This window comes from Anoplopoma fimbria, chromosome 7 (genome assembly GCF_027596085.1).
Source record: "Anoplopoma fimbria isolate UVic2021 breed Golden Eagle Sablefish chromosome 7, Afim_UVic_2022, whole genome shotgun sequence".
NCBI classification, from domain to species: Eukaryota; Metazoa; Chordata; class Actinopteri; order Perciformes; family Anoplopomatidae; genus Anoplopoma; species Anoplopoma fimbria.
Genome location: NC_072455.1, coordinates 18,144,717 through 18,170,792, shown reverse-complemented (window position 1 = coordinate 18,170,792; position 26,076 = coordinate 18,144,717). Strand labels below are relative to the sequence as shown.

Below are 26,076 nucleotides of genomic sequence, written 5' to 3'. Positions count from 1 at the left end.
ATACAAAATGCACTTCCCAAACAAACCAACTTTTTATATTACTTTAAGGAGCACATGTTCAGCTTTTTATATCAGCCTGGTACCTTCTGGCTGATGAGGTTGACCCACGGGGAGGTACAGTTGCTGAAATCAGGTCCCTGGGGGTCCCAGTACCCCTCTGGTCCCACGCACATGTACGAGGCCACGCCTAGAGAAAGAAGAAACATAGTGGCTTGATGAGAACAATGACATCAAATTGATCAGCTCAAGGGACACAACCATGTCAGTAAAGAAAGAGCAGCTACAGTGACACGTTTTGTAACGTGTGTGTCAATGTACATGAGTGTGTGTTTCTAAAAGATCTCTTGAGAGACAATCAAGATTACAAACACATTCTTATTTTTCCTACTCCACTTTTTGCATTAAAGAGTGATAGACAAGACCGGCATCAGTCTTGTCATCGAATGCCCAATTATTCCGTACGTTCTTAAGCACTTTTCTTATTTGCAAAACTTGTCGAAATACAACTGAGATGTACCAAAGAAACACAATGCTTAAGTGATTAAATTAATGGGTGAAGCGAAGTGTAATTGGATGGTTTTATCTTATTGTGACTGAAATGTAGTTGCTTCACTTGAGGCCAGCTCGCCCAGACAGTGTGTGTCTTTAATCATTTAAAGTCAGACGGTGTCTGCATGTGGCAGTTCAACTCCTGCATGAGAAAAAATACACCAAATTAGGTGCCAATTAAGTCTGCCATAGCTGAATTCATCACGAAAGGTCAATTAAGTTGGTCTGAGAAAACTGTCTCTGGTGACAGATGTGTGGTTAAGGAGTGTCAGTCTCACAATGTTCAATCTGGGCTATAGTGCAATAATGCCTCCAGATATTAAGTAAAATTAAACAGTGTGAACATCATCTGTTAAGGCTCTCTCTATTCCTACATTCAACCGTATCATAATTAATATATGAAATACACCTAATCAAGAGATATAAAGCACAAACCAATAGTTTTTGTGCAATAATTCAAATGAACGCAATGAATTCAAAAAACAAAGTCTGTCTTTGGCTTGCTCTTCCACGTACCTCAAATATCTATAACTCTATATTTTCAGAGCTGACATGAGCAAGGCTAAATGCTGACATTTAATTGCCCTTGCTTGTGCTTAGAGAGCTGGTGTGTTGGCGGGTGAGGCGACCGGTATTAGGAGATATACATTTTGATTGACATATCATTTCCTTCCCTGGTCCAGCCTTATTTTTGATGGTTTTATAAGATAAGGGACTGTGCATTCCCTCCTATATTGAGAGGCAGGAGAAAGAGCATGAAAGAGGGAAAGGAGTAAGAGAGGGGAGTCAGACGGGTGTACGGGGGAAACAGAATGACAGCGAGCGAAGTGAGGTAGATGGAAGGGGGGAGCTCGAGGAACTTTCAAAGACTGGCAGAGGAAGCTCACAGAGTCGTGTTCTGCTTGGCAGTGTCGTCTGAAGAGCGATGGCTTTGAAGAATGCGTCGAGAGGAGGTGGGGTATGTGTTCCTCTTATCTTGCCATATGACGGCTGTTAGTGAGGTCTCGACGGGTGCTGGTGTTGCCCATTAATGAAGCCTGTGTGTGTGTGTGTGTGTGTGTGTGTGTGTGTGTGTGTGTGTGTGTGTGTGTGTGTGTGTGTGTGTGTGTGTGTGTGTGTGTGTGTGTGTGTGTGTGTGTCGTGTCTGAGTCTGTGTGCTGACTGATTGAAATGAACCGATTTCTTTTGGCTTGGAGCCAGATTTGAGGCTATGATGTCACAACCCAATCTAGGGTGAATTGCTCGCTAAAAAATAAATCATTATACGGAAGTTTCAGAAAACTCAACACTACAAAGGCATATTTGGCAATTTAACATCAGATTTGCATTATCTCTTATTCTGGTTTTAATGGCTAGTGCAGTGCTTGTTCAAAATTGGCCGATTGCTTCACACTCTGTGCTCTGTGCTTCCTGGGTTCCTGAGGAATAGACCTACCATGACACAGTTGCATCCCCTGGCAATACTAGAGAATATGCGCCATTTGGGTGCAAAAGCTCACATGAACATCTAAGGAAAGTGAGCTGTACCCAGCATGCTCAGCAGTGTTGGAAACTTTTTCTCCCACCAGCCAGAGTCGCTGGGTTCAGACTGCGACGCAGCTGCCGGAGTTTATCGTGGCCGCTCTAGACGATTTGATTCCACCAGATATGCAGCAGTGCGTTTCAGAAGTGCAGCCCACTGCTCTACGCCTACAATACACTACACAGTATGCACATAAAAAAATACGAATACATATGTTCCGTTGATCTCAAGAGCTCTCACTTTACTTTACGCTATACACCCCCAAGTGTGGCGTTGATCGGATGATAATCAAACAGAAAAAGACAGACAAACAGACTCCTTCCAATCTAGTTTGACGTATTGCCACCATGGAGTTGCTTTAATAATGCAACAATACTGACAGCAGAAACCCACAATGTCAAGGTTTCTAGGTTACCTTTAAGTTTAAACTGTAATTCTTCCCTCATATTTCGTCTCCTAATTTGAGAATGCAGCAAGATCTTCAACCATAAAACATCGGAGCCTTTACTTAAAAAAGTCTATGCGCTCAGCGGCCAGGTCTCATTAAAATATAAACTGCTGCTTGATCAGCACTTACATCAAGATTTGTACTTTCTGAGGTAAAGCTTTTATATCTAAAGCAGCCAACATTGATTTTATCTTAATGCAGACTTGAATTAATTCCCTTAGTATTGATACAATGACAGAACTGGAACAAAGTACACGGAAACAAATGGTCTGATGCCTGAAAAACAAAGCTCAACATCCAACTCAAAGTGCCTAACACAACCGCGTTCAGCCATGAATTAATTGCACGACTCCTATCGTGAGAGAGAGGAAATAAATATGGGTGTGTGGTGTTCTAGTTACTAGTTCCCATACTGATGCAAGGCTAAGCTATCTTTAGCCTTGCGTCAGTGAGTCAGGAATGAAAGAGTGAGGCGAGAGGACAGGAAGCGAGACGACGAGAGCTGCAGGGGAAGTGTAAACATAAACAAAACACACACCAGCAACAACATCAAGGGGAAGAGCCTGACAGTAGCCTGTCTCCAAACCAGAGTATTGACAACCTCACAGAGGGAGGGAATAAAGAAACAACATATATATGTACACACACACACCACACACACACATTACATTACCTGTGGTTCCTGGTGGACAGGGCATCTTGGCTACCACGCCCTGCTTGGTCTTGGGCCAGGAGATGTCCATCATCACCAGGGGATTGCAGTACTCTACCCTGATGTTGGGAAGCTTGGAGGAAGGTGGCGCCCTGTCGTCGTCGTCTTCTGGGTGCAAATCCTCCACCAGCGTCTGGACAGGGGCCGCCACCGTAGATGTGGTCCGCGGCCACAGGGCCATTGCGGTTGTCGTGGCAGGCATCCTGGTAGTGGTAGTCCTGGCTGTTGTGGTCGTCGTGGTAACTGTGGTCGGTCGAGTGGTGGTCCTCGTTGTCATGGTCGTCGTGTCCATGTAAACCATCACAGAGGAGGACGTTTCTGGTAAAGGAGAGAGAAGCAACAAAGTGAACTGACAGATTTGAGGGAAAAAACGCAGAGTCGGAAAAAGACGATTGAGAGAAAATGTCTTTCTCTTTTCAGTCACACTTCATTAATGTCGGAGAGAAATATATTTTGGTGCTGGTGGAAGAAGAAAGGCGGAGTGTACACGGGGGGGGTTCTATTCTACCCCCCTTTCCACTTGTCAGTTTAAGGGGAGGTAGTTCAAAGAGGATCAATTGGAACTGGCAGGTGTGACTTGCATGGCTATGCATGATGCCTAGTTCTGGACCCCGCTGGCTAAGCTAACAGACACGCACCAAACGCACACAGCTGTGAAGTATAAAAGTTGCTGTTGAAGAGGGCAATATATGTGTGAGTCAATAGCTGGGTGCTGTAGCTACACGCTATTTCTGGGTCAGTCGGGACAAACTGAAATACCTATTTCCTGGATGTGAGTCCTCCCTGTGCTTACACTCCAGGAGGTGCTTGCTAATGACACTGTTTACCTGAGCTGTTGGCGACAAGAGTTATCATAACACCAGCACCCACATACACACACACACACACACACACACACACACACACACACAACACAAATACACCTACACACCAAGATGCACTGACTAGGTAATCCTTCTCATCCCACTCAAATTCATATACACCTCCTCGACTTCCTGTCATCAATCATCCCATCTACTCAGCCATTCTGTCCCCTTTATATCCCCTGTATCACTGATTAGAAATCAGGGCCCTAAATTCATTAAGCTAGAGGCTTTTTATGAATGTGTGGACTTGGTTTAGCCACACAGGGTCAGAGAAAACACGGAGAGGTCATACTTCATGACATATCTTTGGAAAGTAGGAAGTAGCCAGTTTATTCCTATGAAACTGTGTCCTGTGGGATATCATCGTTCAGGAGCATTGCTATGTGGTACTCAATATACATTTGAATTATTTTTGCACAAAGATTCCTCAATATGTCATGATCTTATTACTGAGTGTGGCTTGGAACAAGGCAGCTTGCTGTAGACCCTTTCAATGAGTTCCTATGAGAGAGCATTTCTCACAGTCACACACACAATCTGGGTCTTTGGCAAAATGCAATTTGGGATAGGCGTCTCCCCCCTCCCCTGCTTAATGCAGAGATACAATCAAAATGACAGAAGTGACAAATGGTCCCAATCTCTGCATGAAGGGGGAGCAAAATAAAATTTAATGAGGGTCGATTTTAGGTTGGCAGGTATAATGGACATCACGCATCCAGACAGCTTAGATAACGGACATCACTTCTGAAATCCAGTTCAGTGAGATTCAATTTGCAATCGGACGATTCCTCTGTAAGGTGAATTTAAAAGTGAAATAAGACTAAATTAGTGCCACTGTTGTTAGTGTGAATTGCCGAGACGCCTGTAGGCTGTAATGACACAAAACAGGCCACTCTCAGCAGTCAATGGAGGCATCGCTTAACAGAATTGAACGAAAGCCAAGGTTGATTAAATAGGTTGCCACCACAGCAAAAGTTTGGGGCTGATTGAGTATTTGTTTGCTCTCGCTAACAAAAGAGTTTGCTGTGTTTTCAAGATCCGCAGGTATCTTTGGCACTCCTGTGGAGGCACTCCATCAGTAAAGTGGAACTATAACAAGAATCTCATTGAATTGCAATGTGAACTCAAGGCACGCAGAGCCTATTAACTCCCAACTGCCTGATAATGCAAGTTACACAACTTAAAAATATCTCTTACAGACAGAAAAAAAAAAAGCTTGGTAAACAGAAGTAAATGTTTAGGAGAAAATATGTTATCCCACGGGTGAATATGGATGCAAATGCTTGAATAAGCTACCAGATAAGCACAGTCACATGCTGGCACACTGGCAGCCACACATCAACCAACATAAATTGACACTACCAACCATCAACAGGGCTTTAAAGATCACATGAATACTCAAAAAGGTATTTAACATTTCCACCAGCCACAGAGACGACACCATTTACATTCTATAACCACTATTAGAACATCATCATCAATCTGCGCCACGGCAGCCCAGCGGATCATTTGGCTGCAATGATCATGAAAAACAGGAGGGTGATATATCTCCAAGGACACCAGTCTATTTATTTGAATATTTATGAGTGAATTCATTTATCTATGCATCTGTATTTTAAAAGTTATGATAACACCTGATAATTAAATATGTTACACTAACTCTTGGTCAAGGGAATGACATCAATTTAAGTTTAATTGAAATCAGCCAGTGGTGCTTAAACTGCATATAGTAAAAGAGCCCATAAGAGTACCTCATGGAAATCTGATCATGAAAATTTACTGCCCATATTGAGGTCAGTAAAGGTCACCTTGCACAGGCTGAGATAAGCTAGTGGCTAAAAAGGTGCGCCGACAGGCCTATTAGGATAAGGGAAATATTGCACTGGTCAGGATGGCTGATACAGGAGCGATTCTGAATGTGACAGATTTTTTTGCTGAGGGAGTTTGTTGATTTAGCTGCCCAAAATGCAGACTGATGCAAGTCAGTGAACTGTACAGGGACATCTGATGCATTAAATGTGCTTAATGCGAAATTCAAAGCATTAATATAGCAGGACAGAACTATTTGCTATGTAAAAAATATAGTGCAAGTTGCTCTCCTGCCGTGTGTGTCGTCATCCGAGCTTCTCCGTGTTTTGCTCAGGTAGTTTAGGAGCTGTGTGGGCTTTTAGTGCATGTGAGAGCCAGTCCGTGTGGCCCATGGGCTAGCTGATCGCTGCCAATCTGCGCTGCGTTCACGCGGCGGTTAGCATTGATAACACCGTCCCACCCGACAAAGACATGGGGGGTGGACACTCTAATAGCTATCTCAGCTTTGTTCGTTACAATACAATGTGGGCGGCTGTGGCGTAGTGGAGAGCAAGGTAGTTCTCCAATCAGAGGGTCGGTGGTTCAATACCCGGCTTCGGCAGTCGATGTGTCCTTGGGCAAGACACTTAACCCCAAGTTGCTCCTGAAGGCTTGCCATCGGTGTGGACTGGATGTTGCATGAATGTTAGTTAGAGTCTGATGGTGGCACCTTGCATGGTAGCCTGTCATCAGTGTGTGAATGGGTGAATGATATGTAATATACTACTGACTGTAAGTCGCTTTGGATAAAAGCGTCTGCTAAATGACTGTAATGTAATGTAATGTAAATGTAATGCTGTTAGCAGAACAGCCGTCACTATGTTGAGAGCTGTGTGGAGGCAATCCCTCAATCATAGAAATTGGAATAGAGTTTGGAATTTACCATCTTTAACCATAAATGGAGGCATAATAAAAATAAGACACCAGATTATATATAAGAATTTGAAGCATTTCAATTATTCGATTGCCAGATTACAATTATCAGTGTCCTATTTTAGCTGAATTGGTTTAAAATGAGATTATGTAATATTTGAACAATGTAAAGCCAAATTCATACTTTGTTATGCTATTATAAAGCTTTACTTGGTTGGTTACATACCAAAAATATTTTGACTCTTCTTGTACTTTATCTAAGCATGTCACAGATGGGACCACAGGGCTAGCAGTGAGGGCAACCATCTTGGAATAACATCCCTAGAACAGAAAAAGGAGGTTTTCCTGTTTTTTCCAATTGTGCTGAAATTATGTGAATGCACTAGAGAGCTGACGGAATGGGACCATAAGCTAAAGACATGTTCCCAGTGAAGTATGATGCGTGCACTTGTTTTTTAAACATTTGTGATAAAACCTTTAAAATGTTTATCTGTAAAATGCTTAAATCATGTAGTCATATATTCAGAAAACTGACTTATTAATGTCAGTTACACAGCAAATCTATCTTTTTAGGTTTGCAATTTAGCCAACATTAACCACCATAAGCTACTGGTCATACCAGACCAAGTACAGCTTTAGTGCCTAGCCCCTGAGTGTACTGCCGTGAGCGGCACTGTGTTTTATTGCTTATGAACTTTTTATTTGAAATGGAAAGAATGCAATCTCTTCTTTCAAATGTTACAAACTCTTGCTTTGTAATTCATGAGTATACCAAGACAACTATCCAGCTATCATTGTCCCTCAATTTTAAAGACAATGATATTATTCAATAAACCGATCCTTTTAAAAATAATCATAGTAATAATAAAGGTTCTATCACTTTCTTTAATGCTGGGTAACATGAAAGTAGAGAGAAATAAGGCTTGTGGAAATCACGATCACAGCATGAGGATAATTCACTAAGGTAAGTCACTAGGAACCATGTCCATACTGCCAGATGATCCCGTTGAGCACATTGTTGAATTATTTTTCAACGCGCAGCATGTTAAATACGCCCGCAAAGACCCACACAAGAGACAGAGAGCAGGAGTGGAAAAGAAGAAAGCATCCTTGAGCAAACTTGCATTTCTTTTCCATGAGATGAGCACCAAAAAAAGGGAAAGCCAGCAGCAGACAGCAGCCACAGTCTGCAAGCACTATCGCCTTGGAGACAACACAAGGACATTTTGTTTTGCTTTGCCAGCTTCCCCATTCTCTCCAAAGGGATGAAGGGAGAAAAAAAGAGCTCAAGAGCACCAATGAGGTGAACAAAACTTTGGTAGTCTCAGTGGGACTCATGAGGGACCTTACAGGCGGATTTGAATGTGCGTAGTGTTTGTGGTCTACAGTTTTTAGACCACAAAAAAAGACATTGAAATATGACTACAGTTATAGGGAAATCTTTCTCATGTTCTTGAATTAATTCATTTCTTATTTCAATGTCTACTTAACAAGTACTACCTCTTTGCAGTATTTTTAATCGGGATGTGTTTAGGTATTTCACAATGATAGACGTTTAAGAATATTATTCATTAAAATGGTCTCAAACCTCAAAAAGATAATTTAACTTATACATTATTTAACTGTATATTTGGGATTCAATGCATTCAGAAAGGCATTACAAAGTTGATTAAATATGAAGTAGTACCAACAGCCAGCTATCAGATATTCATGATTATTAAGCTTAGGGGCTTAAGAGTGTGCCTACACCTGATCAGGTGACCTTTTCATTCATACAAGACAGGAGCAAACTTATGTGGGCGCTCCAGCTTCCTCTCATTGAACCACCAACTCCACTCATCAGGTACACACTGCTTCTATTGCACAAAATCCCCTTCACTAAACGCACAAAGTCTGTTTCCACCACACGCCGAGCTTTGTGCTTCATTTCAAAGCGTTCATTTCTAACTAATTAGCCTCTCTCTCTCTGTGTCCCAGGGCTCGTGGCTTTCACAATTAGATAAGCCTAGCTCTACTTTGCTCCTGGAAAAAAAAAAACTTGCTACGCTACTATGAAATGAATCCGGTTTATATGACTTGCCATTTCCGCGCAGACAGTGGGCTCGTGGGCTCTGAGAAACTTCTGCATAGTCGAGATCAAAAGAGGTGCAATGGGCTTTCGGGGGGTGAAAAAATGGAACTAGCATCAGACAGTAAAGTGACTCCTCCAACCTTGTGCTGAACCCAATTACTTCCTAATTTCAGCATTTGAACCTTTATGCATGGTTACAACTTCAGTAGGCACTTTCCCCGATCGTAGAAAATATTGGACAGTCTTAGTGTGATGTCACCCATTAGCTTTGGACTAGCCTGTTTCTAGCCTGCTAAATGGGATTTCTGGGTGCTGGGACATGTATTTTTAGAGAGAAGTGTACTTGATGATGGTGGCTATTAGTGGAGCTCTCAGAAATAAATTACAACCATATACTCGTGTCATTTGGCTGTTTGATGTGAGAGTGCTGCTTCCACATCAGTTAGTACTGATGTCAGAACTCCTTTTTTAGCTAAAGGTAGTAATAAAAAAGTGGGTTATCTTATTATAGTTGACCAATACATATAGTAGCTAATTTGAGACTAACGTTAAAAAGCGGTGTCCCAATGTGACCCAAATCTTACAGGGAAGAAGCAGAGATCTGGAGTGAAAAAAAATATCTGAGGCTTTAATATGTAAACCAACATGGTTTTTTAATTCTCAGCCATCAGCTAATCAATCATTTATATAACATCTTATCTTTGATGACAAATATACAGAACATTATCTTTTTTAAGCCATCTCGCAAAATCAGTACGTTTCATAATGTCATAATTCTCTAAGCTGCCAAGCTTATCAAATTCCCTAACGTTTATGTTATATGATCCCACCAAATTGCTACACTACACGTGTCCTTGTCTGCTGAGGAGAATGGTCAGCAATGACATCATAAAAGTCCTGTCATTTAATGGAGTCTTTTGTGGCAGGACCACAAATCCATCAGAGAGTGCAACTGGGATGTGGGTGGGTGGAGGGGTGGTGGCGGTAAATTATGCAGCCAGACATCCGCTAATGCTCCGATATCATCTGACATGATGAGAACCGTAATGGATGGGAGCTATGCATTGTTTGGCAATTAATTTCTCATTCCCAAGCTCTCTTCCCGGGACTTGAGAGGGCATCTATGGAGGACACAGAGACCTGGGAGAAGCGTATGCCATGGGCTTATATATGCACACGTGGACGCGGGCCGGGAGAGACACAGTGTTTGAGTTAAATGACAGAGGAGAAGTGAGCAAAGCATGCATATGCACTAGAGTGAGGTACTATAGGGTGAATATCCAAAACAGTTGTGCAATAAATGCATGCAAGCACAAAAACACAAGTGTATGCATAGAAGCTCATCTGCATTTGCTAAATTAGATTTAGCTAATACAATTTTACTTATTTATTTATTTATTCTCTATACTAGTCTCAAAACCTTGGATCACTGATGAATTATGCAAATCTGTCATGCATCTGTCACATTTTCTTTTAATATATATCATTAAATCACTGTAATGGTTTATATAATAAAATCGCACAGTCCACAAAAATCCATATTCAGCGACATCCTTTAAAAACTAAACGGAGGAATGTTGGGTTCTGGTTTTATTCTGAGAGCCAAAACTTGAGTCTCACAAGCTACTGACAAGGCCAAACATAATCAAACGTACAGGGGAACCAAGAGGACGAAAGAGTAGCATGAGCACATGAGAAGGGGGGATTTTTAGACTCACTAAGAGGGAAGGAACATTCCTTCAAGGTCTCATCCATTTGCCAAAAAAGTAAAGCAAAGCTTTTCAAAAGACTCACCCAGCAGTAGTATTGGCCAAATGGATAGGGCAAAGCTGTGTCGAGGAACTCTGACACTGGTGATAAAGAGAGTTTGAGATCCAACGGACGCCTCCAATCTGATTTTTACTTGGCTGATTGACCAAAATAAATCACTTTAGAGCTTGTGTGTCTCCAAGCTTGTTAAATGTAATGTGGTGATTTTTTTTTTTATAGAAACAGGTTCCCATACACGGACACACACACACAAACACTCCCTCAGGAGTAGAGTGGAGAAGATTCCGCACACTACAGTAGTCTAGTTACACAATCCTCTTGTTTTCTGTTTGATAATATGTGGGTGAAATCACTGCCAACTACCTGATTAGTTCACACACTGCACAGCTGATGGGCTATGTGGGGATGGCTGGGGTGAAAAATGTGCATTTTAACCAAACAAATGAAAGACAAACTGTGAGGAAACACAAATGGTATAAATTTTGAATTTACATACACAAAAAGGGGCGAAAAACATGTTTTACTCATGTACAGAGGTAAAGAAAATGCACCCGCGTTTTATAATCCCCACTTAACCACAATGTTATTTTTTTTTTGCATAAGTATGCTTTTTTACACATTTCTGTACATGTCAGGAGAGATGGATAGGTGGTTGGGCTTAATTGAGGGATTGCCTGCCACCCTTCTCACCACACAGGTGATCTGTGTATGATTTCTGGATCAAGGTAGCTGCCAAGGCCCATGATGGATGGCCAGTCAGGAGAAGGGACACCACACAAAAATTCATGTGATGTATAATGGGGTATCACACAGAACGAACGGACATGCTGAACCGGTTGAAACATGAGCTTGCCTGCTCAAAGGTTTCACTCAGAATCCATATCAGAAATATTACAGAAGTAAACTCAGATAAGCAAAACACACTAGCATTAACATGGCAACAATGATTATATTCTAAAATATACTACAATGTATTCTTACATGAGGGAATGTGGCTTTGAAACATTAAAATGGGCTCTTAAGCACCGACAGAGTGCTCCCTGTTTCCATGCAAATAAATCTAAAGCTGCATTACTAACAGAGCCCCATTGTGTTGCAGCATTAAAGGGTTTGCAACAAGATCACGCACTTGTGCATGTGTGTATGTGTGCGCATGTGTGTACATGTGTTAGAAAAAAAATCATTCCTAACTATAATCCTAAACCTTGCACTTTCCCTCGAAGAAAAATTGCCCTCTTCAGAAGGTGCACCAGCCGTGTGTTAAGTGCGTAGCCTGCAAATAAGCATGTAGCCTACATTTCTAAAGCCTCGACATCAAAAAGGGATTCATTCGGCACGCAAAACACAGTGTGAGATATGTCTTGAGGCTTTGTTATCAAGAATGAAAAGGTTCTATGATGATATAAGATAACTGCATGGTTTCACTTGGATCTATATAGTGTATAGAAAAAGGTATCAATCAAATAGCAGCATGACATCAGGTCAGTGCATAAGCAATGGAGCCCAAGGGACAACAGTTTGTGGCTTCAAGAGCACACTGAGTCACACTCAAGATCACCTCCACCAGACTCTGCCAGCTAGCATTTACTGCTTAGGCAGTCTTAATCAATTTAGCATGTGTCAGGCACTTCCAAATGGAGCCAAGACGGGCCTGAGCTTCCAAAACATCAGCTGCTTTGGCATGAAGGGTCGGGGCACCACGTCTGCACGAGCTCCCTCCAGGCTAGCGCCGCTGGCACCGTGCCGTGGCCAGATGGCAACATGTGGTAAAATTACAGGAATGCCAGACGATGACTGTATCCCAGACACCGAGTGCAAAATCGCTCTGACGTTGTCTCGCTGAAATGTGAGCTGAAGGCGAACATCTCAAAGATACTGATAGCTGTATTCTGTAGATAGTCTTCAACTTACTAGGATCTGAATCTTTTAATTTGAACGATAGAAATCGTTGAAAATCAGGATTGCTAGGATTGAAGCTAAAACACTGCATCTTAGTCACCATACATATGATGTAGCATAAGCAGAATGGATTGTACTGGTGCAGCAGCAGCAGGTGTGTGAGACTAAGGGTCATTTTCTCATGTGGCTGCCCTCACCTCTGCAGTCCTGTGCAGTCCTGAGTGCAGCCAGCGCCTCGTGTTCCGCTGTGGCAGACAGCTCTGAGGTGATTCTGGTAAAGGTGAGGCCATGTCCAGCAGTAATGTATTCAGGGAAGTTAAAGGGAAACAATACTAGGGTATTCTTTTGTTATTGTTAGTTTTTTCCCTTATGTTGAGGTAAGGTCCACCTAGGGCTTCTTGACCTTTACGACTTTTTTTTTTTTTTCATTATCTGGATTCTATGAAGTCTCATGCATGTGTACACGTGTTTGTGAGTGTGTGTGTGTGTGTGTGTGTGTGTTTGGGATGTTTTCACATGTGTGTGTATATCAAATCAGAAATCAAATAAATTAAATTTACTGCAAGCACAGTAATCTTATTTGCTTTAAATCTCGTTAGTAATACTATCATTTTGGACTACACTACAATCAGCACTGAGAAATAAAACAATCTCAATCTGATGGGACAACATTAATACTACAAAACAAAGCATATACAGTGGTATCTTTATACAGAGCATAGTAACCCATATGATTTGGTTGAGTCTGGAGGAGGTTTTCTGGGTTGAAACAAGTTTTGAAACTGAAGTTGAACAGAGATAAGCGCTTAAGGGAATGGACGGAGGGTTTGCTGAGCACTGACGTGCTTTCAGTAAGAAGTTGTTCAGATGATGCACTGGTTTTGATGGAACAGTAACATGTGTATCAAAGGTGACTGCCTAGTCAGTATCAATTATAATACTCGCTATCTTGACAATGATTTCAGGTAACCTTTCCAATCTGAGTTATTTTAAAGCCTCTGCGTCACGCTAACAATCCACCAATTTGTCCTTAGTGAAAGGGGAGCGGAACCACGCGGCAATGAAAAAAAAAAGAACACTAAATGGTGGATCTGGAGAACTGGGTCATGGATAGTTGGGGGACAATTACTTTCAGGAGATGGGCAACCTCTAGCGAGGCCATTAAGGCCTTTGCAAATGAGTTTGTAAGATTTCCATTTTCTATTAGGACGATGCATTTTTTTGTCTACTGGCTATTCAACTATTGTATATGCTGTATCTTTCTTTTATGTTTTTTAAAAAAGATCATAGAGCAATTTCCCAGTTGTCCTTGCATACTCTGCATTGAATGTGATCATGTGAAGTGGATTAATGGTAGGAGAGCTTTTATATCTGCCTGCTAATAGCAGTCTGTGCAGCACAGTTTTTATCACCAATTCGGAATTTAATTATCAATGGAGTTGTCATGGAAGCACTCTTGGGCATAGATCATCTGTCCTTGAAAACAGCCTGTTTTGGCAAAAATGTTGCTCTGTCTATTGAATAGACTTCATCAAAGGCAGAGATAACCACAGCATTAGTATGGGAGTATTTAAAAAACAGGAAAATATCTTTCTTCCCATTCAAAATCCTATTTTTTTTTTTGTCTTTTTGTGAGGTTAAGAAACTCTCATCTTTTTTCTACCAAATGATTGGGGGAGTAATAAATTATAATTTGCTGAAAGAGTTCAAATTCATAAACAATTAGATACAATATGATATTTGGTAGTCCCAGTACTGCTTTTTGTGTAATTCCAGACATCCTAACCCTGTCCCTGCATACTGCACTGTAGCAGGTGCTCTGCCCTGGCCCATGTGGTTTGGCATAAGGTAGCGGGCTCAAGCTGTGGCCTGGCACTTTCACTCCTGCTCTGTTGCCCATATACCATGCTCCACTTGTATGGTAGGTCATGCTTGCTCGTGGAGAGTGGAAATGAGCTTGTGTTAGAGCGTTCACAGAATGAAACCTTTCTGGGAGTGTTAACAGGAACAAAGACCACTGACACCAAATCTAATTTCAAAAGCCCATGTTTGCAGCAAAAGCAAAGTACTACCGATATTCTACATAGTGTGCTGGCTGGGACCATTTGTGTTTTCTCTTTGAATTCAATAACTTTAATTCAGGTCAAACTAGTAAAATATGTTTGTTTTCTTGGTAAAAAGGTATGTGCATCAAATGGTTTAAAAATCCTCATCTTCCACACCTTTGTGGCTGTTTCATAGCAGCCATTGTTGCTGTAATTTTCTGTGACTGCTATTTCCAGTTTTCCTACATAACACATGTATTTGATCTATAGACATTCTCACTTGAGTAGCATGTGAATGGTTAAAACATTATGATCCAGAAGTGTACTGACTCATTTGTGTGTTTTTGAGTGGTCTACTCTGACGCTGAATTAACCAATTTTGTGGTAACTAACCTAACATCTCACAATTAGGCTCCTAGTGAGACAATTGTGTGGAAAATTAGCAAAGCTAAAAACACTTGCTTTAACCAGAATAAGTCTGCATCCTCTGTTTTTTTGTATCTGGTCTGGGAGTTGATCAAATTAAATGGTTTACAGTGCATTCGATCACCCTTACATTTCTTATCTGTTTATCTGACATTTATATTTGTTATTTGACTCCATCAATTCACTTAATGCAACATTTTACTATCTATATTCATGCAGCAGCCTCTTTTGTGTGCAGCTTATTCTGCACAACGGCAGCCAGACACACAACTCAACATCTCACTGTCTAGTGCAGGATTTGAATTTGCATGTGAATTAGTGTGTGTGTGTGTGTGTCTGTGTGTGTGTGCGCGTGTACATGCAAGTGTGTGTGCTCATTGTGTATCACTGTTAAAAAGTGATGGATAATCATTTAATACAGAAAGCACATTACAACACCATTTCACTCTCCTTAACTATAACAAATTATATTACGGGTAGCTGTGTATCATCAGAACCAAACGCTGTAAGCATGGTCACTGAATGAATGAATATATTTCAGGGAATGTTGAAGCAGGACCCAGTGTATGAAAAAAAGAGTTGGGGTAGAGTAGCAGCCAGCGAAGGAAAATAAATTAAACTGGCAAACGGCAGGTAGAGAGAGCTCCAGAGGAGAAAGCAGAGGTAGGGACTTCACACTCAAATAACTTGTGACATTTTTGACTAGAGCTGTTGATGAGATAGCGCAAAGAATTACCATGGTGTGTCAAAACAGGTTCTTTTTTTCCGTTTCATGCTTCACAATAAGCACCAATTTATAAAAAGAACAATGGAGGGGAGAAATTAGACTGTTCAAAAGAGTATTTGGAAGTCTTATGTGAGCAGTTGCTTGATCCTATGCCAAGGCAACAGCTAAAGTGAGGAAAAAAATGGAGGTACTGGCTGAAATACAACACGTACAATTCAATAACTTACAGTGTTAAACGCTCAATGTAGCATAGACAAGAAAATAAAGGTATATTTTGTGGATGACAAATATTTTCTCCTATAATTAAATGATAAGTGATAAAGCTAATCATTAGAATGCTAACTGTGGTTTTATACTAATCACTTTTATGCATCTACAGAATCTATCTCAGGTTAACTTTCTTCCACTTCCATTTTGGCAATTAGGTAAAAATACAGAAGTAACACATCGAGTAGCATTCCATAAAGCCAATCAACACAAAAGCTTTCCATGCCAAGCTGTTCTTTGCATTCCACAATATACAAACGTGTGCAGGAAAACAAATAACATGCTGATAATTTAGCTTTTCTTAGAACCTTTCAATTAACGAGGATAAACATGTACTTTGTTCTAGGTGTGTGAGGAGATCAAATGGGTAATTATAGGCAAACGTTTTCACACTTTTGTGAACATGAATGTGTCAGGCAAAGGGTATGGCCATCTACAGATTATTATTATCTATAATCTATAGATTATAATAAGCATCATTATGGTCTTGTTATTTCTTTTTTTTATCTTTTTATTTGTATTTATTTTATTGTTTTTAACTATTGTACTATTATATCTCAACTATGTTTTTTGTCTTAGGTAAATACAAAATAAATAAGAAACGTAGTTTTGTCTTGCTTTTGCCTCACTGTTTAGCTTTCTATATATTGCCTTGTATTTTGCTTTTGCTTTGCTTTGGATTCATACAGGACAATGGTCTGTTGGTGGTTCCATTTAAATGCTTATGGAGGGTGTAGGTTCATCCCCTTGGGAAGTAGTTTGCATAGTAATTTACCACTTACATTAAGATAGTATTTGATGTGGCCAAGTGGAAAGATGGTTGATGTTGAAGAAAAGGTCAGTGGATCACCATATATATTGAAAATTCATTCCTCTGAACCAAATTTAAGGACGGCTGGATGGACCAATGTCATTATCCTGTAGAAATTCTGTTCCAGAATGTCTTACACCTTATAGTTTGATGTTCTGTTGTCATCGCCCTTTGCTCTGTAACACGAAACTGCACTGACCCAAGTAGAAAAGTACAATAAATACAGTAACATGTATGAATATTATGAGAACGGAATAAAGAAATAAGTTGTTCTTACCGAGTCTGTTGTCCAACGCTCCAAAGTCCAGAGTGTACTTCACGACGTGGTAATTGTTCCAAACGTACAGCAGGTTGTCCCTGGGATTGTAATCCACTGCAGCGATGTACTGATAGGAGTTGGGGAAAGGGATGTCCAGAGAGCCATCTTTACTTAGCTCTGTGTTGTAGATGTAGTCAATCTTGTTTCCTGTTGCCTCGTTGTCATCGTCCTCATACACTGACTTTACTACATACAAGATTCCACAGATCATAAAGGCGTTGGATGCCGAGCGCTTGTCATAGGCTGTGTCCCAGGTCCCCTCAACACGTAATGTGTAAGGATTGAGCTGGCTGATTACAATCCGCCCGTTGTTTTGCTCAGTGGCATAAATCACCCAAAGGCCATTTTCGTCAACAGCCAAGTCAATGTCTGATTTCCCTCCCCAGCGGTATGGAGATGTGTCATGGTAGTTGGCGTTGGCAATGATGGCCTCGCCGCTCTTGATGCGAGTCCGCAGGTCAAACTTGACAATGTTCCGGGTGCGCTCCTTGTTGAAGAACAGCGCCCCGTCATAGACCACAAAACCTGTTCCGTCGACGCGATGTGGGAGTTTGTAAGTTGTTGTCGGCCTTCCGGCGATAAAGTCTTCTTTGGAGGAATATTCGGTCAGTGTGTCAGTGCGGTAGGGTGTCCAGGGCATATAGTAAATCTTATCGGAGGCTTGGAGAGGGTCTTTGCACCATGCTCCTGACTGGTGGTCCGACTCAAAGAGGTGCTCGCTCTGGTACACCCTGCGCAGAAGCCCTGGGCACAGGAATACTGAGGAGCCAAAATAGGGGAAAGACAAGCACAGAGTTACATTGGCAGGTATTATTCCTCAATTACTTAAACAGCAACTGGATGCAAATACACTCGAGTTGAAATCTGCAGCTCAATCTTTTCCACTGTGGAGGACAAGGAGTCACACTTTCTTCGTCATCGTATGGATAATCATATTAAATGCAGAAAAGATTACTGACTTTAAATGTTGGGACATGAAAATAAAAGGAGAACAGGAAAACAGGAAATAAACAAACCCAACCACTGTGTTTATTGGTTTCAATTAGGTTTGTTAATTCTGTATAAAATAGTTAGAATTCAGTTAGCCTGTAGGCTGTTAGCCAATTAGTTTACAATATCACTGAAAGAACAGACTTGTGGGTAAGGGTGAATAGAGTAAGTGAGGGTTATATCTTCTGATTTAATGTAGAGCACAAACAAGTCAGGCGATGATGTTAAACTTACCACGGACTGACTCACCCGCGTGCACTTACAGACATGTTACCATTTTAGTTTGTTTCCCTTTACAAAGTGGCTTCTCAGTACATGTCTACTAAATTGGATATAATTGCCACAGAAAAAAAGGTTACATTCTGTTATATCTTAACAACATATTAATAAATAGTATAAAACAGACGGACCCAAAGTTAAAAGATTTTGATAAATGGCTACGTCGTAATTATTGGCTCAGGCGGCCCTTTAGGAGATAGAAAACAAAAGACACAAATACAGTAATTACATCATCCATATAATGATTGCCTGTCCACTATTTCACCCACATGACATTTTTAGTCTGCAGCATGATTTACAATACCACAGAGTAAACTAATTATATGTGAACTGGTTTGTACTCAAATCTGATAAAGCCCGGCCGAGGCAATACAGCTGAAGCAGGTCAATAGTGGACACCGTTTTGCAAAAGCTAATTTCAGTTCATTATGGATTATCTTGGATGGAGGCAATTATAATTTTCTGTCTCTGGAAAAAGACGACATCTGAACTCAGAATTACATTGAATAGAGTTCAGAATACATAAAAACACTAACCTTGAAACTACAACATAAAAACAGATAACAAAATGTGTCATTATGTCATTACTATATTTTTTTGGTAATGACATCATATTTTTTAAAAAGGGACTGGCCGAGAGCTGATAGAAAGAAATAGAGGATTTGCACAGTACAGTTTTCCCTTTTTCCACGGGTTTGGGCCCACAGTACATCACATATAAAAACAAAGAGTGTGTCAAGGCTCCTTTCACTGTAATGGGCCAGGAGCCTGACACTGCGCTGACAGGTTCTCGCCGCAGATCCGCCGGGAGGTAAAAGCTGCACGCTCCGAGGAGAAGGAGGAGAAAGAGACAGCGAAAAACGGAGGCTTCTCTCCCTTGTAATCTTTTAAGATTATACATGTTGTCTACCTGCAGGTGAAAAAATGTGGTGAGATGCGTGCAGTTGACACAACGCCTCGGCACACATCTCAGCGGTTGCTCCGCTAAATGCTAAGAGGGCCGTTTCTGGTAGCTGAAAAAGACGAGATGTGCTGGGGTAGAGGGTCAGAGAAGGTAAGCTTTGTGCTGACAGCTCACTGGGCTCTGTCAAATATGCTTTTTAACGATGTAAGCATGGAGGAATATATTCAATATTTTGAACCCCCCCTTCAGCTTAATTGCTCGTTCTCTTTGCCACAAATTTCAGTGTTATGTCATTAATTCATGACTACTATGAAACTGAAAATGTATTGCATAGCTATTAAAGCAGAACTCTTGACGCTTGTTTAATGATTCCATTTCCATCTTTGACTTAAATCCAGCTTTGTAGTTGACGTCTGACAAAGGACACATTTCCACCTCATGTAGAAAGATAACACAACAAACACAATGCTCCTGGGGCACAAGTGCAGATTCAGTTTATGTTCTGCAGCATCATGCGGTGCTGATAAAATAATAATATGACTGCTATGAGATGTCTCCAGTATTGACTAGCGAGTCCCTGAAGGTTATAGCCATCATCATGTTAGAGCTATAATCAAAAATGCTGACAGCTTATTGGACAAACTATTGATCACCCTGTATAGCCCTCTCCTTTAATATTATGCAGCTGATAAAGCAGAGCTGGACTAATCTTCAGTTATTAAAGGGAATAAAAACCACCCCAGGGTTATAGGATTTCACTGTAAAGGAGGTCTGTAATGACCTTACCCTAAAGAAGTATTGGATGCGGCAACGTCAAAAGAGCTGTCAGTCTGTGTTACTGTTGATGAAGAAGGAATGAAGGGCCAGTGTAATATTAACTGTTTTGGATGCTGAAGCATGTACACGACTAAATGAAGGAAAGCATTTTGCTAATTAGGTATATTTCTAACAGTGTTTCCCCGATGAACTCAATTTCCCCATGAATGACATGTTCAACCTCCCCAATGAACCACACAATGAACACAAACTAACAAAATACCAGACACCTGCTTTAGTACCCCATCACCAAGATAAAAAAAGAATAGCTAAATAAATTAAAAAAAAACAAGCAAGCCTATGCCCAAATGAAAGTGAAGATGAAAAAGACAAGTTGTTGGCATTTAGTTACCTTTTTGTTCCACTTCTATTAAGGCATGAAGGGAAGAGAGAGAGAAAGAAAAAAGAAAGAACAGATTAATGATGTTATAACTGGGAAAAAGTCTTTTTTTTTGTAACAGTCACGTAACAGTATAAGAAGAGCACGGGGTTAGTGGAATAAACACACAAATCATTCAATCACAAGCTTTTAAGAAAGAGAAAAAACCCTGCGTAACACATGAGCCTGCTGGAAAAAAAGACAGATTAATCAAGTCTTAAATTGTACGAGATGTTTTAGTATAGAAGAAAAAAAATCATAAATCTATATAAATAAATGAAAAAAATGTTTTGTCCATTTGGGGGCTTAAAATGGTAGCAAACTATTGATGTATACACATTCAACGGACACTGAATAAAGCTGCTTTAAAAATACAGTAAGCACTTGTATTAATGTTTAAGTATAAATATTTTCATTTATATATGTTAAACACATATATTAAATGTGAATAGAGCATAAATAAGTTTTACTTTCAGCTCAGTTCCCCGTAAAAAAGGGCGCACAACAGATTTTTTATTTTTTTCACCTACATTTCTGTCGGTGATACGATGACAATAGATGAGTAACTCATACAACACTACTTCAAAAGAACAAAGCTATCCCTTCAAGGGTACTGGCATTGGCACTGGTAAGTAAATGTATTGTACATTTTAAACGATACTCGGCTCTAATAGCTGCAGGTGTGGAATGCAAAACCCTCTTTTTGGTTCTACAGCTCAACAAGTATTCTGAAAGCCTGTTGAAAAACTGCTGTGGCTATAACATCTTTATTCTCTACACACTATATGTATTGCTTCCTCTTGTGGACAAGCTTTTCTTTATGTCAGGCATGGCATTTGCCTGGTCCTGTCCCTTCCCCTTCAGTAATCCCGGTTCTAATAAGAGAGGATTAACCTCTGTTACCAGGGCTTACAAGAGTCCTCTCCTCCAAATGGAGAGTGCCAGTGAGTGAGGTATGGAGGTCAGTGGATGGGGGCGGGTGGGGTAGAGTTTGAAAGATGGGAAAGTTATTAGAGGAGAACGATATTAATGCAAAGCGGTGAGCCAATGAAAATCAGCAGGTGAGGTGGAGCTGTTTCAGGTGAGGGAAAGAGCAAAAAGAGAGAAAAATAATGGGGAGGGGAGAGGCTTTCAACAAGTCGTCTGTGTTTGTCAGATCATAAAATCGTACACTGGTACGGCACTGCACCTCGTCAACAGCAAACACTCCAGCTGTCATAGAAACACGATAAGTCCATACAGAGCCTGTGCAACAATAGCTCTGGGCTACATCTGATTCACTATTAACGGCAACACAAATTTGCCGATAACTGGGAACTACGCGTGGACCCCATCGATCAAATCATTACATTACATCAAAGTAAATAGCCGATCGAAGCCTCTTCAACTCCCATGAGCAACGGCCACACAACAGGGGCCACCGGGAGGCCGGCGTTTCTGACTGAGCGATAGCTTACGGTGGCGAGGGGAGAGGAGGGTAATGATCTATAGAAAAAGGCATCAAGCTTTGGGGGTGTGAGAAGTGGTATACGACGCAATCGCCGTGGGAGATGGAGTGAGAAGGGAGTAAAGGATTTGGATGAAATACCCGACAAGGAAACACGCCGCTCCCGGGGCTACTGTACAGTACGCCGCCCTGTCGCTTGACCAGAAAATGCTGCCGGATGCAGCAAGGTCACCCCTCGGATCACTCAAACCAATTTGTTCATGTCACGTCCACTCGTGTTTCACTGCAAATACAGTATAGGCAGCGATATATACCTGTGCTGCTAGCCCTGAACATCCACATTCACGGCGTCACTGATATGAGCGGAGCAGCAGGAAAAGCAGAGTGAGACGGAGAATTGATTCATTTGAGAAGCTTCTTTACTCCGCCCCGCCACCCCCATTGTGACCTTAATGCGATTCTGGTCACGGCTGTCATTGAGTCACTAAAAAGCACTTAGCTCTCTCTCGTCCTCTCATCCCTTTCTCTCTCTACTCCGTGTATTTCTCTCTGTATGCTCACAGAATGAAACTATTAAAAATATGCATAAATATACAAATCAAAAAATAAGGGTCCCTTTGGAGGTACGTCACCTCTATGAAAGGGTTTACGTCCTCTTCCGTCACACAAAACAGGCCATTGAGTACCTTATTAATAGGCTCTACATGATGAATGATCCTTTATCTGCACAAATTCCAAAACACTTGACAAAGCCTTGTCCTGATATTGGGGCGGCTGTGGCACATGAGGTAGAGCGCTTGTCCCGTAACCACAAGGTTGGTGGTTCAAGCCCCTCTACCGGCAACATGCCGAGGTGTCCTTGAGCAAGACACCTAACCCCAAGTTGCTCCCCGGGCGCTTCATTGCAGCCCACTGCTCCTCCGGGATGGGTTAAATGCAGAGAAATAATTTCCCCATTGTGGGACTAATAAAGGATTGATTATTATTATTATTATTAAGGACACAGCATTTAATAGGTCATACACAGAACACACTCTTGCATGTCCCTAGGTGATCCTGATTCTATACACAATCTGTTTTCATAATGGCTAAGGGCAACAACAAGAGCTTTTTACCTCAGGTCTGTACAGTAGAGACCATTTGAAGGTATACAGTTAAACAATTAACAGAGATACTCCACTGAATTGTGTGAGATGATGTTAATGTTAATCACGCCACTCTCCAACACTTAGAACAGTGAGTGAGGTAATGAGCTAATCATTTGAAACAAAGAGATGATGAGAGGCATCAAATCATCTAAAAGCAGAAATGAGATTTTAGCATTTAAAAAAAAACAAAAAAACGCTACACTAATTTCATGTTAGGAACTGGGGATTGCACCCAGGGTGGATTTCAAGGGTGGACAGGCCCTGCAAGCTCTGAACATTTCAGCAACTTCAGTGTGGCTTCAATTCCCGGGTTAAACTTATCATTTTAAAAAGTAATTTCACCAGTCTGATGAGGATAGTGACAAAAGTAAAATCATTCGTCTGTTGCAATAGGCAGGACAGTTAACAAGGTCCTGGTACATTTTCCTAGAGATAAAAAAAATAAAATGACCAGCTGTAATCACCTTCCCTTGGATGCCAAAGCAAACCAGTAGGATGAAAATGTCATCATTGGAAATGAGAGAAGAAAATCCTCCTTAAATTGTACAGATCAACTGGTGCTCGCCATTTGACCACGTTCTGTTATTGTGCATTCATTATCTCGGATAGATTCGCACACCTGGAAGCAGCCCAGTGCACACTCTCTTATCTTTTGGTCAGTGAGAAGCAGTTTGGGGTTAAGCGCAAGGCTCTAAGACTCCTCAATTCTACTCACTCACTTATCACGCTATAGATTTATCTGTAGATTAGTCTAGGGACAGAAAGCTGCTGCCCAAACAGATGTAGACACAATCGATGCCTATGAATGTATGGGTGATTTAAAATTTCAATTATTTGTTAAAATTGTGTCCTTATTACTTGAACTAAGTGTTCTACCGGGCCATAGTTAAAGTAAATGTATTGTTTGGACAGGTTGGGGAGAATTCTGGCTACAGGTTTGGGTGAAACAATAACTCACTTAACTGTGTGCATGCAGCTTGTAACAGTCTGGCTGCTGCATGGTTCACCCTGCCAGACACATAAAGCTGGGAAAGGCAACATGGCTGATGCAGCAGCTTACCTAATTGGTCAAGCTGTCGTAACCAAATTTAATAAATTGAACAAGCAACCTACAATATGGCCACCCTTTTAATATAATACCTGTTTTTCATGGTTATAAAATTCACATTCCAATCCAAAACTACAACAAAACTTATGTGCTTGTAATACAGCTTTGACGGTGTAGATAATATAGGATGGCAATGCAGAAGCACCCTGCTGTTCAGCCATACCATACACTATATAATTCAATTATATTACCACTGCATAATGCAGTCCATACTGTATTTGCTCAGATAATGCATAATTTCAAATATCATTTGCACCCGAGAGGTCGCTCTGCATACTTATTGTAGTCTACTCCCTGCTTAAGACACACGCCGAGAGGCTAACAATGAGGACCCTGAGCGACTGAGAGCCCCGACCCCATCATGTGAGCGGCAGCTGTATGGATTTCCATTTGAATAATTAACGCTTCCCAATTTCACACTAATGGTTGAGAGGTATCAGAATGGTATCATTAGCCGCTAATAGAGATTCATGGTGGAATGGCTGCAATATTTTTTGCAATATTTCCCGCCCTTCTTTTTTTTCCCCATTCCCTCTCTCTCATCTAAGGAGATGCAGAGTGCAAACCCCTTAACTCCATCCCATCAGCTTTTTAATTAATGACACAAATTACGGGGCCTTGAATAGCATGTGCCTAAGGATGGGGGAGGACACGCAGGCTACCATCTCTCTTTCTCTGGATTCTCTCTTCATCTCCTTCATTTTTTCCCCCTATCATTTCCCTCCGTTGGTGCTCATGAGTCTCCCCACACCATCATTACAGGTTCCATTTCTCAATACCCCTCTTTTCTCTACTTGTCTGCTCTCATTGTGGACCTTTCTCGTACCTATTCAATCTCCTCCCTAGTGTCTCCTTCTGTCTCCATCGCTTTCTCTCTCCCTCCTACTGGGAAGCTGCAATGCTATCTTATAACCTTGACAATGGATGCCGTGTGTGTGTGTGTGTGTGTGTGTGTGTGTGTGTGTGTGTGTGTGCGTGTTTGTGTGCTTGTACTTCTGTCTGTGTGCATGCATGTGTGTTTGCCTCTCTTTGAGGGACAGGTGCAAGGACTTGGCACTCATCCAACCTGCTGCCCACGTGGGACAGAACAACAGAGGGAGAAAAGACAAATGCGGTCGAGGCAAAACAAAATTAAAAACAGTTTTTTTTTTTGTGGAACATGGAGGCAACTGGAGCAGAAAGAAACTAATAGCACCTCCTGAAATATTTCTTGATTTTCAAGGACCTTGAAATTATGGAACAGAAGAGAGGGTTGGGAGGGGCATTGGGGGAGTGGAAGAGAAAATAAAGAGGGTGTTTAGCCTTGTGTGTGGCTGGACATGGTGGAACATCAGTGAACAAAGAAAGACAAGGCAATGGAAAAATAGCTTTGATTAGTATTGTGATCATTAAAAGGAAAGACCCCCCGAAGAGACCAATCTCTAATTAGTGCTATATCCCCGACACTTGCCAACCCAACAATTCTTTAAGACGTGTGTGCCTCAGTGTATATGTGTGTGTATATGTGTGTGTGTGTGTGGGTTGGCTGTTGAAGGAAACGCTGAGATAAAAGCTTTTCTTGCCTTATATAATTGGAAGTGTTTATGAACATTTCCAGAAGCTCGTTCAGCGTGTAAAGAGCATTTATTCCAATATGTTGGAGTGTGTACGTTTTTGTCCATCCATACAAAAGCAGGGGATGATCCTGTATGTACGTTGTATTGAGCAAAAGAGCAGGCGGTACAAAACAAGAGCCTGATAGATTACACCAGCTTATTCAGCTATTAGTAGGGGAAAACAGTTTCCACCGGTCCAGATTCACCCCTTTCACACCACCATTTATCCACATTGGTAATCACAGCCTCCCTGTGCA

At 41.2% G+C, this 26,076-nt stretch overlaps 1 protein-coding gene across 3 annotated transcripts in view; it reads right to left on the bottom strand.

Moving 5' to 3' along the window:
• The window catches only part of LOC129093018 (adhesion G protein-coupled receptor L3-like), a 211,525-nt gene that overhangs the window by 61,641 nt on the left and 123,808 nt on the right, over positions 1–26,076 (bottom strand). For all 3 annotated transcript variants that reach the window (XM_054600880.1, XM_054600882.1, XM_054600881.1), the window contains 3 exons: positions 17,112–17,912; positions 3,193–3,549; positions 84–187 (listed from right to left, as the gene is read on the bottom strand). In XM_054600880.1, coding sequence (XP_054456855.1) covers positions 84–187; positions 3,193–3,549; positions 17,112–17,912 — 1,262 coding nt within the window. The remainder of the gene's footprint in view (positions 1–83; positions 188–3,192; positions 3,550–17,111; positions 17,913–26,076) is intronic.